The 16,926-nt window shown below is 32.6% G+C and overlaps 1 protein-coding gene across 1 annotated transcript; it reads left to right on the forward strand.

Moving 5' to 3' along the window:
- Positions 1-15,575: 15,575 nt before the first annotated feature.
- On the forward strand, positions 15,576-16,698 carry LOC120128528 (protein transport protein Sec61 subunit beta-like). Its single transcript, XM_039146202.1, has 2 exons — positions 15,576-15,639; positions 16,341-16,698. The coding sequence occupies exon 2, from the start codon at positions 16,343-16,345 to the stop codon at positions 16,586-16,588; it is 246 nt and encodes an 81-aa protein (XP_039002133.1). The 5' UTR covers positions 15,576-15,639; positions 16,341-16,342; the 3' UTR covers positions 16,589-16,698.
- The last annotated feature ends 228 nt before the right edge of the window (positions 16,699-16,926 follow it).

A 16,926-nucleotide genomic window follows, 5' to 3' on the forward strand; every position in this document is an offset into this window, starting at 1 on the left:
CTCACTCAACTTATTTCAATGCAAAACCCGAAACAAAAAATCCAGTGAAAGAGCTGAAAGTTGAACCAGAAACAATGGTGGAGAGCTCTGTGCCGATCTTGAACTGAATCAGGTAATAGACCGTAATGTTGGGGATTTATCAGGTGGAGAGCTCCAGAGATTTGCTATTGTTGTTATTGTCATACAGAATGCTGAAATATATATGTTTGAAATACACTGTCCTATGTGAGTTGATATCCCACATCGGTGGTTCTTGGGGAATAAGGGGTAAGTCGAATGTATAAAAGGGGATGGGTTTCAGCAAAAGAATATTAACCCATCCTCGAGCTTAAGCCGAGCTTGAATCAAGCTTCAATCGAGTTCGAGTCTCGAGCTTCAGTCGAACTCTTGATTTTTTTTTTGAGTTCGAGCCTTTTCAAGTTCAAGTCGAGCTTCAATATTATCTTTTGAATTCAAGTCGAGCTTGAAAATTTTAGGCTCGCGAGTTTTCGAGACGAGCTTATGTTTAAAGTTTTCGAGTTCGAGTTGAGCTCGACAATACTCGAGCTCGACTTGGCTCGTTTACACCCCTAAAAAATACTATCGAAAGTTTTAAATAAATAACTAATATCTAAATAAATAAAATAATCCAACTAAAAATAGTTCTAACGGTGCGTTTGGTTCACGGAATGTAAGATTACCAGTGAGAATAAAATATTACCAGGGAATAAGTTTACTGGGAATGTTACATTATTGTGTTTGGTTGGTTTGGCAGGAATGTAATATTACAGTGTTTGGTTGAAAGAATAAAATATATTATTGGAATGTATATTTTACCAAATTGTCCTTGGTTTATATTTTTTAACAAGTGAAATTCTAAATATTTAAATAAAAATTATTTATATAAAAATTCTATCTGTTGATAATATATTACTTGAGTATTTAAATATATCATGTATTATTTTAATTTTAATTAATATTAAATTTTACATAATTTATGTAAAAATATATTAAAATTTTACATCAACATTTAACTAAATGTTTACATTGTGGAAACTAGCTTCGATTCATACGTGACGCATTCAATGAGAGGTTTTTATTTCCATTTATTTTTATTTGTGTTTAAGAAATTTTAATTTCTTCTATTTTATTTTCTCATGTTCGATTTTGTCTCAAATTGTTATTTTGCGTAACAATCTTAAGACAAAGTAAATTCTTTCTTTCTCTTTAATTTTATAATGATATTTCAATTATTATTATTTTTCATTTCATTCTCGTATTAATGAATTTTTTCCAACAATCTTAAGACATGTTATTATCTCATTCTTCTACCTTTCTTAATCCGAGATAATTCAAAAATTGTGAGAAAATCGAAATAACAAATAAATATGTTTCGAGATTTATCATGTTGTCTTAACAAGTTTGTTAAAATCTCAAAGTGGACAAACCTATCTAATAGAAATTATCGTGAACGTAACTTTGGTTATTTTTTTTTATCAACAAAAGTCAAATTTTATTAATAAAGACCAATCTAGTTCAAAGCCTCATTAAAAACCTCTATAAACCTAATTAGAGGAAAAGAGTACTTTGAACCAGAGCATAAGAAAACACACAAATCTGCTAACTACCTAAAGCATATAACATCCAAGCAACAAGAGAATAAAACTTAACTAAACTACATAGGAATTACAATCTGGGATTTTAAACCCAAATCACTAGCAACCCTTAAACCTCTTGGACACACACAATGACAACAACTCTAAACAGGATACACCACCACCAACAAGCAAAAACAAACTAATTTAACACCACTTGTACGCTAATTATCAGTCAAAACCAGCATAACAACATCACAACAAGACCGTACTATGGTAGAGGCAAACTAATTTGCAATAGCGAAAACTACAAATAAAGAACATCTTGAACAGCAGAACAAACAATAATCTCAATAACTTCAAAACCTTTTATCTAGCATAGAGCAACCACAAAGAGCCTTACACCTCGTGACTTCAAAACAACAAGATTCTAAGGCATTTAAAAATACTTATAAAGATGACCACACTTTACACACATGAAAGCAGAGACCTCGAGAGCTTCATCTTAGACGTTGTTAATCAGTATTTTATTTCGACGGAAGTCATTTTTGTCACTGCACCACATGTTCAGCTGAAGTTTGAAGTCTTAATCTCATCCCCCAAGCTTATGAGAGCTCAGTCCTCAACAACCCTACCTTGGTTAACTAATCTACCAAACCTTTTTGATCTTGCACCCCGAACAATTATGATGTATTCCTTCAATTCCATCATATTCATAGCTAAGATGTAAACAACCAAGATATATAAATCACTCTTTTTTGACATCACATCGGTTATCCACAAATATATATATGTATTTGATGTGATCAAATTTCTACACAATCAAAGCCTACACTCAACCATTAACCAGAAAAAAGAACAAAGGAATTTCACTCAACCCAAAATGTGTAACATCCCAAATTATGGGTTAGTGACCAATTTGTAAAGTTTCAGAATTTGATGACTAAAGTAGAAGAATGAAATAGTTCAATGATTATTGGATATATATGATGAAGGTTATTTAGTAATTATTAAAGGAAATAAAGGGTAAAATGGTCATTTGATCATTTAAGGAATTAAAAAAATGGAATTATATATGTGGAAAGGGAGAGAATTCTCCAGAGTTCTCTTCTCCTTTCTTCTTCTTCTTCTTCTTCACGTGGAAGCCAAGAGCCAAAGGTAAGTTTCTTTGTTTATAAATGAATTGTTGATTTTAAGGTTGGGTTTTGATTATTAGATGATAACTAAGCTTAAGGAAAGCTTAAATCATCTTAAAAACAAAGGATGGTGGAATTAGGAGAGATTAAAGATTTTGAGTTTTTGAATGAAATCTTGAAATAAAGTTGATAAGTTGAATTTGACTTGTCAATAGTTAAATTAAGAGATTTGGAGTAATAGAATTGGATTTGAAACATATTGCAAAATTGATGTAATTATTGAATTAAATATGGAAGATAGGATTTTGAGGTTTAAGATGAATTAAATGAATATTAGATTGGTTTAAGTATGTGTACTAGAGTTAAGAATGAAAAATAGGTTGAAATAGGAAGTGTTTAAGTTGAAATGAAGTATTTTTCGTGCTGAAAATGTAATTCTGGGCTAGGGGAATCGGTACCCATTCAAGGGGAACCGATACCCCTTCAAGCGAATAAAATTTCCAGAATATCATGGGGGAACCGATACCCCCACAGGAGGGAACCGATTCCCCCTAAAGGAAAATTGTAAATATTGGTTTAATAAGTTCGTTTAAGTTGCTAGTATCAAATTACAAGGTGTAGGTATCTAATAATTGTCTTAAAATGTATAATTATGTAGATTCAGAGCCTAAACGAGTTCCGGAATCATTGACAAGTAATATCGATAAAAAGGGAAGATAAGAGATTGGAATGGACTAGTGAGGCCAGGTGAGTGCAATTTCATTATACTTATGTTATCGAATAAGCATTGGCTTGCAATGAGCCAGTGACGGAGTTACTATGGTAATAAGTAACTCTTAAAATGTTATTTGATTTGTGAATTTTATGTATGCATGAGTATATGTGACATGATTTATATGATTCATATGATATGTGATACTGAACTACATGAATATATGAGAATATTATATTAGTCGTGTGATATGTTTGACATGTTATTTTATGTGATACGTGTTTACATGATCACAAGACATGAGTTATATGAAAGAGAAAGTATATGGGATATGTGAAAGTGAATCCTATGTTTATATAGATATGAACTCATATGAGAATGGATATGAACTACTTGATTACATGTATATGTAAAGGAAACCATGAGCTTATATGAATATATGATATGGTTACATGAATATGAAAAAGGATATAAAAGATAATACCCATGTTATGTGTCATGAGAGCTAGGGGTATAGTTGGCATGCCAAGAGTCGAGGGTACCTATGTTCTACGGAACATATGGACATAATTACCTATGTCTTTCGAGACATATGGACATTATACCTATGTTCTAAGGAACATATGGACAGTTCACCTAGGTTCTTCGGAACCTATGGACAGTTGCCGAGGATCTTTATGACCTCTGAATAGTTACCGAGGATCTTTATGACCTCTGGATAGGTCCTGCGGGACATTGATCGAGCTGTGGTGATAGCATATGTGTGCACAACCTCAATGTACTCACATACCTTAAGTTCTCAATAGTGTACATGGGTTAATAAAGAGAGTAAACAAGTATACTAAATGTGATATGCATATGTGACTTGTTATATGGAATAGATTACATGATTTACATAATGGTGTATTGCTTGGTTAATGCATGATATGGTAAAGACAAATGTTTATATAAGAGTGTTAAATTATAAAGATTAATGATAGTGAATGAGAAATGTTAAACGTGTTGATAATGATATATGTGCATGTGTGTACATGTTGCAGAAATTATATATATGTGCTTTTATATGATATGATTGTAATACTAATTGCTCATGCATTTGATATGAACTATAGTTGTATTACATGTTTATATGCCTCACTAAGTCAACGACTTAGCGTGTGATTGTTTCACATGTAGGTTTCGAGAAGAGTAACGAGCAATGTGGAGCAAGACAGGTCAGTTCTCCTTACCAAGTGTCAGATTAGAAAAGAGGTGAATAATACGTATTTTAATAAATAAAGTTCTAGTTGGCATGTAATCAAAAGAATATATATATTGTATAAGCTCTGCATAGTTTTGTAAACGTTTTGAATAAGTTTTAAGGTTATAAAAGTTTTAAATTACTCACTATTTTATACAAGTACATGTTTTGAAAAGTCAATGTGACACCTCGGACTCGTATCCTGGTCGGGTATGGGTTGGGGTGTTACATTTAATGGTATCAGAGCTACGGTTTAGCCGATTCTAGGCTTAAATCGAAGTCAGAAGTGTTTTAAAAAGTATACATGCCAACTCAAAGTGAAAAATTCTGATCTGATAGTGTAAGGAGTATGCTGTCTTGCTAATAAAAATAGATTATTATGTGATAATGGAAGTATGATAATAAGAGCTTCGAAAGAAGTGAAAGGTAATAAACCTGAAGGTAATAGCATTCACCTGCCCTGGCCAGGCAGGGAGAAGAGCGAACACCTCAGGAAATGCCTGTATAAAATTTGGAAAATTATTCTTCATGTTGAAGAATGTTCTGATGTGTTTTCAATTTATACTTCTTTAACTCATAGAATGAATGTATCAAATTAGTTGATAAAGTTGCGAATACCCCAGTTCAAGGGTGGATTTGAGGAAGGTTCTATTGTTATAGACCTTTGGTTGAATGATATGATAGAAGGTTTTCATTTCTTCAAAGTGGAGATGTTGAACTGAGTAGTTTTGTTACTACTTTGGTAAGTTAGAGTATGGTGGACAATTGTCACCATAAGAACGTTAAAAGATTAAATGATGTGATTAAAATTGTATAAGAGTTCAAAAATAAGTGCATTGATAACCAGTTTATAAGACAGATGAAACTGGAATACACGAGCTTGAAACAAGGGAATTACACCTTGTATAAGTATGATTATAAGTTTATTAAGCTAAGCAGAATTACTGCTGAGTTAATTCCTACTGAAAATGATGATTTGTTGTTAGGACTTGCGCCTTAAATTAAAAGAGTGTTACTGGTTTTGAATTTGTTATTGTTTCAAGAAATGGTTAATTGTGTTAAAGCTTTAAAGAGAAAAAGCTCAGAACGAAAAGTTTGGAGAAATAAAATCTCAGATGATTAAGAGAATTAGTGCTTCATAGAATTTTAGCGCCATCAAAGAAAGGTAGAGATTCTGGTTCAACTTTAAACCAGACATGAATTAGTTGTATTCTCCGTCAGAGAATCAAATCAGATGAGAGTTCGACAGACTCCAACCGTAGGTTTGATCTTGAAAGATTAAACAAAGAGTTAATTGAGGATAAGTCAGGGTTAAAGACAACCCTTGTGAATTGGGTTAAAAGCTCTTTTAGAAGTTATGCAAATCGAAGCAGAAAAAGTATTTTAAATGGATTAAGTGTTTTGCTAGAAATTAAAGAATGTGAAGGATAAGAAGTATTTTAAATGTATCAAGTGAGATAGATACTGTTTTTGTATTTAAGATGGAAAGAGTTAGCGTGGGCTAACAAGATTATGGGATGGAATGTATTGAAATTACAAGATTTCAAGATATGGTAGGTTATGATAACCAAATATGAAGTGAATTTGGATACAGTTGTATACTGTGATTATAGTAAAGTGATAGAGTGAAGGAAGTGAGGATTCGAATGGTTGAGTAAAACTAAGGATTGATAAGAAGAGTTTAAGTATGGGTACATCAATGATCAGTTTATAAATAAAGGAAGTTAGAATGTTAAGCTTGAATAATGAAAGTGACATGGTGTATGAGATTGAATGTTTATTTGATTAGTTGAGTAAACTATTGTTGAAATAATTCTGACTGCAAAGAATGTATATGAATGGTTCGATGAAGGTTTATGTTTTAGATTGGAAGAATCGATGTTGACTAACAGAGTTATAAGATAGTAGTGTATTAAAGTTAAAGGATTTGAAGATGATTTCAGGGTAAGCTAATTATGTATGGTGTGGATTGAGATATGGTTATGTATTTTAATCATTGAAATGAAAGGTAATAAAGGAGACAAGGCATAATAATGTATATGAATGAGAGTATGGGTTCAATAAGTAAATTACACTAGGTTGATTTTTAACTGAAATGATGTGTATGATTAATTTGATCAGGGCTTACGCCCTAGATTGAAAAGTTGTTATTAATTAGCTATAGTGGCATGGATGTTAGAATTATCAGATTTGAAGGAAACATAAAGTAAGTTGATCAAATGAGATACGAATCTGGATGTGGTTGTGTATTTTGATCATATAGATATGATATAGGCAAGGAGATAAATATTTATGTGTTTTAAATAAAATTTTGATGGAAGAAAATACAAGCAAGATACGATAAGAATGAGGTTCTGTATAAGTGAAGTGATTAGTAAAGTTATAAAGATATAATAAAGATTGGTAATCAGAGATGAGTTTAAGTGATAGGAAAAGAGTATGTGAACATGAAAGAAAGATATGATTGGTGTATAAGAAGATTTTGAGTTATGAAGGAAATAAAAGGATAAAAGTTTAAAGAATTAGACGTGATAAAGATTATGTTGAGATATAGGTTATAAGTTTAACCAGAAGTAAGAAAGGTATGTCAGGTAATATGAGAAATTGTTTAGTTATGCAAAGTGTATGTTTAATCAGTTATGATGAAGATTTAAGGTTATGTTTCTTGGTCAAGTGAATGTAGTCAGAGAAATGAATAAAGATTTATATGTATTAAAGGAAGTTTTGGAGTCAGTCAAGTAAGGACGAAATAAAAGTTTGGTGATTCTTGAAAGACAAAATGAAGATTTACAAGGAATTTGATTGAATTATGAGTTTGAGTAATAAGAATTAATGTTATTGTCTATCTGATAAGTGACATGATAGGAGATATAAAGTAAAAAGGTAGTCGAATAATTGGAAAGATAAGAACCAAGTTATTAAAGATGATACAAAAGATTAAGTTCAGAAAGCAGCATGAGAACGTTAGAAGATATGTCCTTCTCAGGATGTGTAGTGAAAATTCGAGGACGAATTTTTTTAAAAGGAGGGGAGATTTGTAACATCCCAAATTATGGGTTAGTGACCAATTTGTAAAGTTTCAGAATTTGATGACTAAAGTAGAAGAATGAAATAGTTCAATGATTATTGGATATATATGATGAAGGTTATTTAGTAATTATTAAAGGAAATAAAGGGTAAAATGGTCATTTGATCATTTAAGGAATTAAAAAAATGGAATTATATACGTGGAAAGGGAGAGAATTCTCCAGAGTTCTCTTCTCCTTTCTTCTTCTTCTTCACGTGGAAGCCAAGAGCCAAAGGTAAGTTTCTTTGTTTATAATGAATTGTTGATTTTAAGGTTGGGTTTTGATTATTAGATGATAACTAAGCTTAAGGAAAGCTTAAATCATCTTAAAAACAAAGGTGGAATTAGGAGAGATTAAAGATTTTGAGTTTTTGAATGAAATCTTGAAATAAAGTTGATAAGTTGAATTTGACTTGTCAATAGTTAAATTAAGAGATTTGGAGTAATAGAATTGAATTTGAAACATATTGCAAAATTGATGTAATTATTGAATTAAATATGGAAGATAGGATTTTGAGTTTTAAGATGAATTAAATGAATATAGATTGGTTTAAGTATGTGTACTAGAGTTAAGAATGAAAAAGAGGTTGAAATAGGAAGTGTTTAAGTTGAAATGAAGTATTTTTCGTGCTGAAAATGTAATTCTGGGCTAGGGGAATCGGTACCCATTCAAAGGGAACCGATACCCCTTCAAGCGAATAAAATTTCCAGAATGTCATGGGGGAACCGATACCCCCACAGGAGGGAACCGATTCCCCCTAAAGGAAAATTGTAAATATTGGTTTAATAAGTTCGTTTAAGTTGCTAGTATCAAATTACAAGGTGTAGGTATCTAATAATTGTCTTAAAATGTATAATTATGTAGATTCAGAGCCTAAACGAGTTCCGGAATCATTGACAAGTAATATCGATAAAAAGGGAAGATAAGAGAATGGAATGGACTAGTGAGGCCAGGTGAGTGCAATTTCATTGTACTTATGTTATCGAATAAGCATTGGCTTGCAATGAGCCAGTGACGGAGTTACTATGGTAATAAGTAACTCTTAAAATGTTATTTGATTTGTGAATTTTATGTATGCATGAGTATATGTGACATGATTTATATGATTCATATGATATGTGATACTGAACTACATGAATATATGAGAATATTATATCAGTCGTGTGATATGTTTGACATGTTATTTTATGTGATACGTGTTTACATGATCACAAGACATGAGTTATATGAAAGAGAAAGTATATGGGATATGTGAAAGTGAATCATATGTTTATATGGATATGAACTCATATGAGAATGGATGTAACATCCTCAATACCGGGTTAGTGATCAAATTGTAAAGTTTTAGAATTTGATGACTAAAGTAGAAGAATGAAATAATTCAATGATTATTTGAATATATATTGAAGGTTATTTAGTAATTATTATAGGAAATTAAGGGTATTATGGTCTTTTCCTTTAAAAGATATTCTTTCCCCTTTTATAAGAGTGAAAAACGTGGGAAAAGAGCTATCTGGAAGCTTTCTTCTTCTTGCTTTTTCTTCTTCACGTGGGCTTAGCTACAATAGGTAAGTTTAATTTCAGTTGGTTAATTCTTGAGTTTTAAGCTTAGTTTTGATTCTTTGGGTATTAAATAAGCTTAAGGAAAGCTTATATGGGATTTAAACAATAAGATAAAGGAATTATGAAGGAATTTGCAATATGAGTTTTAAGATGAAATTTTGATATGGTATGGTTGTTGAAGTTTTATGGATGAATTTGACTTGTCATCAATCTAATTAAGAAGTATGAAGTGTTAGAATTGGAATTAGAACACATTGAAAATTTGGTATGATTCTTGAATCTCATATGGAAGATAGGATTTTGAGGTTTAAGATGAAATAAATGAATATAGATTGGTTTAAGTATGTGCACTAGAGTTAAGAATGAAAAGGGGATGATATATGAAGTGTTTAAGAAGAAATGAAGTAATTTTCGAGTTAAAAATATGATTTCTGGGCAAGGGGAATCGGTACCCATTCAAGGGGAACCGATACCCCTTCAAACGAACAAAAATTTCCAGAATGTCATGAGGGAATCGATACCCCTTAGTAGGGAACCGATTCCCCCTAAAGGAAATTGTGAATATGAGTTTAATAAGTTCGTTTAAGTTGCTAGTATCTAATTACAAGGTGTAGGTATCTAATGATTGCCTCAAAATGTACATTTATGTAGATTCTGCGTGTAAAGCAATTCCGGAACATTTGGCAAGTAAGATCGATCAAGGGAAAGATAAGAGATTGAAATTGACTAGTGAGGCCAGGTGAGTGCATACTAGTGATATGTAGTGTTTAATGGAAATAAGACTTGCGATGAGTCTATTTCCTAGAGTAATATGCATGAAGTCATGGACATGATTATGTGTGGTTATAATTATATGTGATTATCTGTATTACATTGATTGTATGTATGCATGACTAAAGATAATGATATGCTTTGTATATGCTATATGATGTATGTAAGACTTTAATATGTAATAATGGAAGAACATGAGATAAGTTATATGATAGAGTCATAAGAAATGAAATGAACATGAGAGAATAAGATAATCAAGTATAAGTTATATGATATGGTATAAGTGATTATACGAGAAATGTTAGGAGACTCTAAGAGAATAGTATGAATTCGAGGGCATAAATAAGGATACATAAGTTATATAGAGAATATTGATAAATTAAAGGAAACTATGGTTTATGTATTAAAGTGAAAAGCTACAAAGTTTTATTAAAGAGTATTGTGGAAGTCATGAGAAATTGAACTAAATAAATAGATGGTTTATGTGAATAAAAAGGGAAAATGATATAAAATAAGTTATGAAATTATAGGAATATAGAAGATAAGTCGAGAGATGTAGGGAAATAGAAATAGATGTTTATTAAGGGTCATAGGAGAACAAATATATGTAATATGATAATGAAATATAAGACTATGTGGATACATGGTTATGAGATAAAATACGTAATAATAGGAAAATATGATGAAAGTGAGTTTATAAGAAGTGATATGAACTAGGTAAACATGGGTAACAGTATATGCATAATGGAAACATGAGTTGGACAAGTACTTAGTGGTATGATTTATTATGAGAATTAGTATAATGGAGCTATATGAAAAGATTATAATGAATATATGAAATTGAATTAAGTAAAGAGATTAAATTAGTACCTAAATAAAAATACTATTAAATGATATATGTTTAGAAATACAGCATAATTTATAATCTATGGGAATACAAAGAAATAGAGCATAAGGTAGATAATATGATATCCGTTATTATATATCTATATGATATATGTCATCAGGTAATATGAAAGAACTCTGAAAATTGATATAAGCTAGGAGAAAGTGTTCTATGTGTTATATGAAGCATATATGATCATATGTGAACAAGATATGATATGTATGTTTATATGAATATCTGAGAAATGATCTAAGCTATATGATATGATATGTGTGATTATGTGCACTTTGTGATATATGTTATATGATATGGATCTATGTAACTACGTGAGAAAGTATATAAGCTATGTGACATGTAAATGTGACTCATATGAAATGTTCTATGAGTAATTGAACTATGTGTTATGTGAAATGATAAGTATAAAAGAAAATGCCCATGTTATGTGTCTTGAGAGCTAGGGGTATAGTTGGCATGCCAAGAGTAGAGGGTCTACGCGGTCCTTCGGGATAATATTCTACGCGGTCCTTCGGGATATATATATTCTTTGGAACATGTGTGAAGTCTGGTGAGACACATATATGATCCCTATCATATGTATATGATTCTTAAGGAATTCTATGTGGTCCTTATGGACATCATTATATGGCACTACGGTGCAATTCTACGCGGCACTTCGGTGCATTTATACGAGCTGTGGTGACAGCATAGTGCACAAACCTCACAATACTCAGATACCTTAGGTTCTCAATATGATATCATGGGCCAATAAACTCATTAATACAAATTTATGAATGTTAAAGTAATATGCTTACAGGTATGGATATTGGTGATATGAGAACAATGTATGTGATATATGTATATGATTTGTGATATGATGTGTGCATGATATGATATATCTGTGATAGGGGTAATGGTATCTGTTACATAATATGCACAAATATATGTTGATGTATATGTAAATGAGTTGTATAATTTGATAGCATAAAACAGTCATGCATGATTAGTGGGTATGAATTCCATTAGATGTGTTTTCTTTATGCCTCACTAAGTCTTCGACTTAGCGTGTGATTGTTTCACACGTAGGTTTCGAGAAGAGTAAAGAGTAATGCGGAGCAAGACAGGTCAGTTCTCCTTACCAAATATCAGATCATAAAATATATGTACTGGTTATAGAGTGTAGTTGGCATGTAGTCTAAAGATATAAATTGTATGAACTCTGATATATTTTGTAAACGTTTTGAATAAGTTAAATGTATCAAAGTTTTTAAATTACTCACTATTTTATACGAATAAATGTTAGAAAAGTCAATGTGACACTTCGGACTCGTATCCGGGTCGGATACGGGTTGGGGGTGTTACAATGGATATGAACTACTTGATTACATGTATATGTAAAGGAAACCATGAGCTTATATGAATATATGATATGGTTACATGAATATGAAAAAGGATATAAAAGATAATACCCATGTTATGTGTCATGAGAGCTAGGGGTATAGTTGGCATGCCAAGAGTCGAGGGTACCTATGTTCTACGGAACATATGGACAGAATTACCTATGTCTTTCGAGACATATGGACAGTATACCTATGTTCTAAGGAACATATGGACAGTTCACCTAGGTTCTTCGGAACCTATGGACAGTTGCCGAGGATCTTTATGACCTCTGGATAGTTACCGAGGATCTTTATGACCTCTGGATAGGTCCTGCGGGACATTGATCGAGCTGTGGTGACAGCATATGTGTGCACAACCTCAATGTACTCACATACCTTAAGTTCTCAATAGTGTACATGGGTTAATAAAGAGAGTAAACAAGTATACTAAATGTGATATGTATATGTGACTTGTTATATGGAATAGATTACATGATTTACATAATGGTGTATTGCTTGGTTAATGCATGATATGGTAAAGACAAATGTTTATATAAGAGTGTTAAATTATAAAGATTAATGATAGTGAATGAGAAATGTTAAACGTGTTGATAATGATATATTTGCATGTGTGTACATGTTGCAGAAATTATATATATGTGCTTTTATATGATATGATTGTAATACTAATTGCTCATGCATTTGATATGAATTATAGTTGTATTACATGTTTATATGCCTCACTAAGTCAACGACTTAGCGTGTGATTGTTTCACATGTAGGTTTCGAGAAGAGTAACGAGCAATGTGGAGCAAGACAGGTCCGTTCTCCTTACCAAGTGTCAGATCAGAAAAGAGATGAATAATAAGTATTTTAATAAATAAAGTTCTAGTTGGCATGTAATCAAAAGAATATATATATTGTATAAGCTCTGCATAGTTTTGTAAACGTTTTGAATAAGTTTTAAGGTTATAAAAGTTTTAAATTACTCACTATTTTATACAAGTACATGTTTTGAAAAGTCAATGTGACACCTCGGACTCGTATCCGGGTCGTGTATGGGTTGGGGTATTACAAAATGATTCTCCTAGAAAAATACAGTACAACCAACACTCCAAATATCAGAAGCCGCACAAACCCCTGACATTTCAATCACCTGAAATATAATTTAACCTGTAAGAAAAGCATCCAATATATACCTAAAATAACAAACACAAAAATATGGAGAAAAGTAACAGGATAGACAATTAATAGCCACATTCCAATTATCAATACCTCTGGGCCATCCAATATGGTGTTCCAACAACTGAGTGTGTGTTAACATCAGCCTCATTTAGTTTCGCTGCAACACCAAAATTTGCAAGTTTTACCAGACCCTGAAAAGAGAAATTAAGTCAAGGGTAAGTTGTGGGGGAAACCAAGAAAGTCCACACTCCACACCTAGCGACACAACAATCAAAACCAATCTGAACACAAATTTGTGAAGATAAAATATAATTTATCTTAGCATATTTTTCAGCACATAAGTAGCCAAAGTTAAAGGAAACGTATGAATTCAAATTCAACTTGTCTAGATAGCCCAATATTAAGAAGGCCAAACGGTATATCTGTCACCATGCTCAAATTTATCACAATATAATCACTAAAAAATGACCCTGAAATAGTAAATAAAACTCACTAAGGATATAAAAATAATTGTTGGGTTACCTCTTTAGTCGTCAGAATATTATCACCTTTAGTATCCGATGGATAACACCTTGTTCATGTAGATAAACCAAACCTTCCAAAACCTGATTAACAAGCAGCATATTCAATGATACTTTACGGCAAAATGAAGCAATAAATGCAGAAATAAAAACAAACCTGAGCAATATAAACGACGACCAAAGATTCTGGAAACGACCCAAATTTATTTGGCTTGATAATGTTTGCAAATGAACCATTTTCCACATACCTATGGAAATGTAAAAGCAGTAACTACAAGTTCTTAACAGTTCAGAGAATACTCCAATCACAATGTAAGATTGCTTACTCAAGAATTATGTGCAGGTGAGTAAAAATCAAAACAAAGTTCAAACCTTAAAACTTCCCAAACCATAACTAATCCCAGAAAAATTACCCACAAAGTTACCCATAACCTTGGTAGCAAATCAAAAACCAGAAAACTTTCACACTCAAAGCCAAGAACCTTCCTTCGCAAGATGATCAATCAAAATAAAACCATCGAAATCGAGGCCAATCGTCTTATCAAGCTTACACTAGTACAAACCTTAACAATTTGGTTTCAAGTACTGTGTATTGGAAATGACCTTAGAAGCAAAATACAACTCCACCAAAATGAACATCAGATTTACAAATTGATTTGGTGTAGCATGGGATAAACTATCCTTGAGCCCTTTACCCCCATTGAAACACCTTTAATAGCAAACAAAACATCAAAACATACAGCCAGAATTACCACCCAAAAAAAGCCTACACAACCTCTCCTCCCCCTCTAATCGAGCTTACTATTAAATTCTAGTAGAGTCAAATCCTTAATTACCTCAAGTTCATTTCCAATTACCTGAATCCCCAGCTTTTTACCCAATTCCAGCGTCTCTACTGCCTCCCTCTTAGCAGCTTTCTACATAATCTTGATCTCGGAATCTAATTCAGACCGGCTGGACAGTTCGGAGGATTCCAAATTTAAGCCTTTCAGCTTACTTTTCTTTATATTAAGTAATGAGCCAAATTTCCTTCTTTCTTTTCTTCTACCATTCACGTTTTTAAGTTATGAGAAGAAGAGACATTGTGTTTCCTCCAAATTACGCTCGACATTCTCCTCATCACAATTTTCTTTCGGCTATAACCAAACGGGGAGAATGGTACTTTAGACAACGGAGATCGGGAATAAGTAAATACTTAAGAGAGATAGGGTATGACATTCCCTGGAAAGTAGGAAAAAAAATACATCTGTTGGTATTCATTCTTTCCCTACACTTAGGAATTTACTCCATCCAAACATGGGTATATTTACCCGAAAAAAAAGATTACCAGCAGGAATGAAATATGATGTAAACTAAACAGACCTAAGTAAATTTTCTTTGGTTTTTAAATTTGGGTAAACTTGGCCCACATGGGTTGGATTTAACGCGTTGGAAACAATTGGAGCTGTTCGGATATGAGGACACGTGGCAGAAATTGATTTGTAAGTGCTGCGTGGAAATACACAGCTACTCCGCCTATAAAAAATACAGGAGACGGGACAAGTGCGAGGCAAAGATATTACAGACGTGTCCTAGAGCTTGCGCATCCGAATTCCGAGTCGACTCAGGCGAGTTTATCCTCTCCCTCTCTTTCTTCGACATTATACTAGAGTTGCTGTTTTTCGCACAGACGATGGGTTTTTCTCCTACTCACATCTGATTTGATTTGATTAAGATCGATCCACTGCATTCTATACATCGTTTTTATGATTCGTTACTTAAGATCTTCAAGTTTAGGGTTTTCCGATATCGTTAATATATGATTACCATAGGATTGGTTTAGTACATGCGTATACCTCTTGTATTGAAATATGTTTTAATTCGATCGAATGTTAAAATTTGGTTGGTTGAATTCTATGATTTTATCTCTTTTGGTGTTTCAATTAGGGCACAAAGATTTTAGATCAAATTTTGGTTGTTTTGAATTGATTATATATTGTATATCTTCTGCACAATTTGATATGAACTCGGTGTATGTTGATTTCAATTTTAGTAATTAATTCGTAACGGAGCTTTTGTGGATTGGGTATCTTAGTCACCTCTAAAAAAATTTATTTATTTATATCATCTGGTCTTTTTTGAAACTTTCGTGTGTTCCTTGAAAATTTGTTCTATTTTTGCTCTGACGGTCTGAAACTCAATTTTGATTCCAGCGATAATAGTATGTGATAAATAATTATTTTCGAAAGTATAATGGAAATGCTGAATTCAGAGACACTATTTCTCTATATGTTTATCCAGTATTGAAAATCAAAGTCGGTTGTTACAGAAATGGCAACTGGAACAGCACCGCCAAGAGGAAGTGCAGCGGCCGCTGCAAACATGCGGAGGAGGAGAACGACGAGCGGTGCTGGTGCCTCGGGAGGAGCTGCTGGCACAATGCTTCAGTTTTACACAGATGATGCTCCGGGACTCAAGATCTCCCCAAATGTGGTGCTTGTCATGAGCATTGGTTTCATTGCTTTCGTTGCCATTCTCCATGTCATGGGCAAGTTGTATTTTGTTCGCAAGGAGTAGAGGGACCTTCACTGCCTGCCTGTATTAACAGTACCAAACCAAGTTAAACGTTGTGTTTCCCCCCCCCCCCCATTTTGATTCATAAATGGATTTTCATTTGATTTCTCCAATATGCTCGCATTGGATCTTACTACCTTCCCTTCCTTTACCTTCATAATTTCTAATTGTAGTTTGTCAGCAAAGTTGTTTCTATTCTGGTCAAGAACCAACTGCACAACTTTGTTTTTGAGAATAATTGTAAAGCCTTATTGAATAGTAAGAAAATCACGCAGATAGGCTATGAAAAGAGATAGAAAAGATAAGTCCAATTTCTGCACACCAGATCGAATATCAGCATA

Source organism: Hibiscus syriacus, unplaced genomic scaffold (genome assembly GCF_006381635.1).
Source record: "Hibiscus syriacus cultivar Baekdansim isolate YM2019G1 unplaced genomic scaffold, ASM638163v2 tig00110481_pilon, whole genome shotgun sequence".
Classification (NCBI taxonomy): domain Eukaryota; kingdom Viridiplantae; phylum Streptophyta; class Magnoliopsida; order Malvales; family Malvaceae; genus Hibiscus; species Hibiscus syriacus.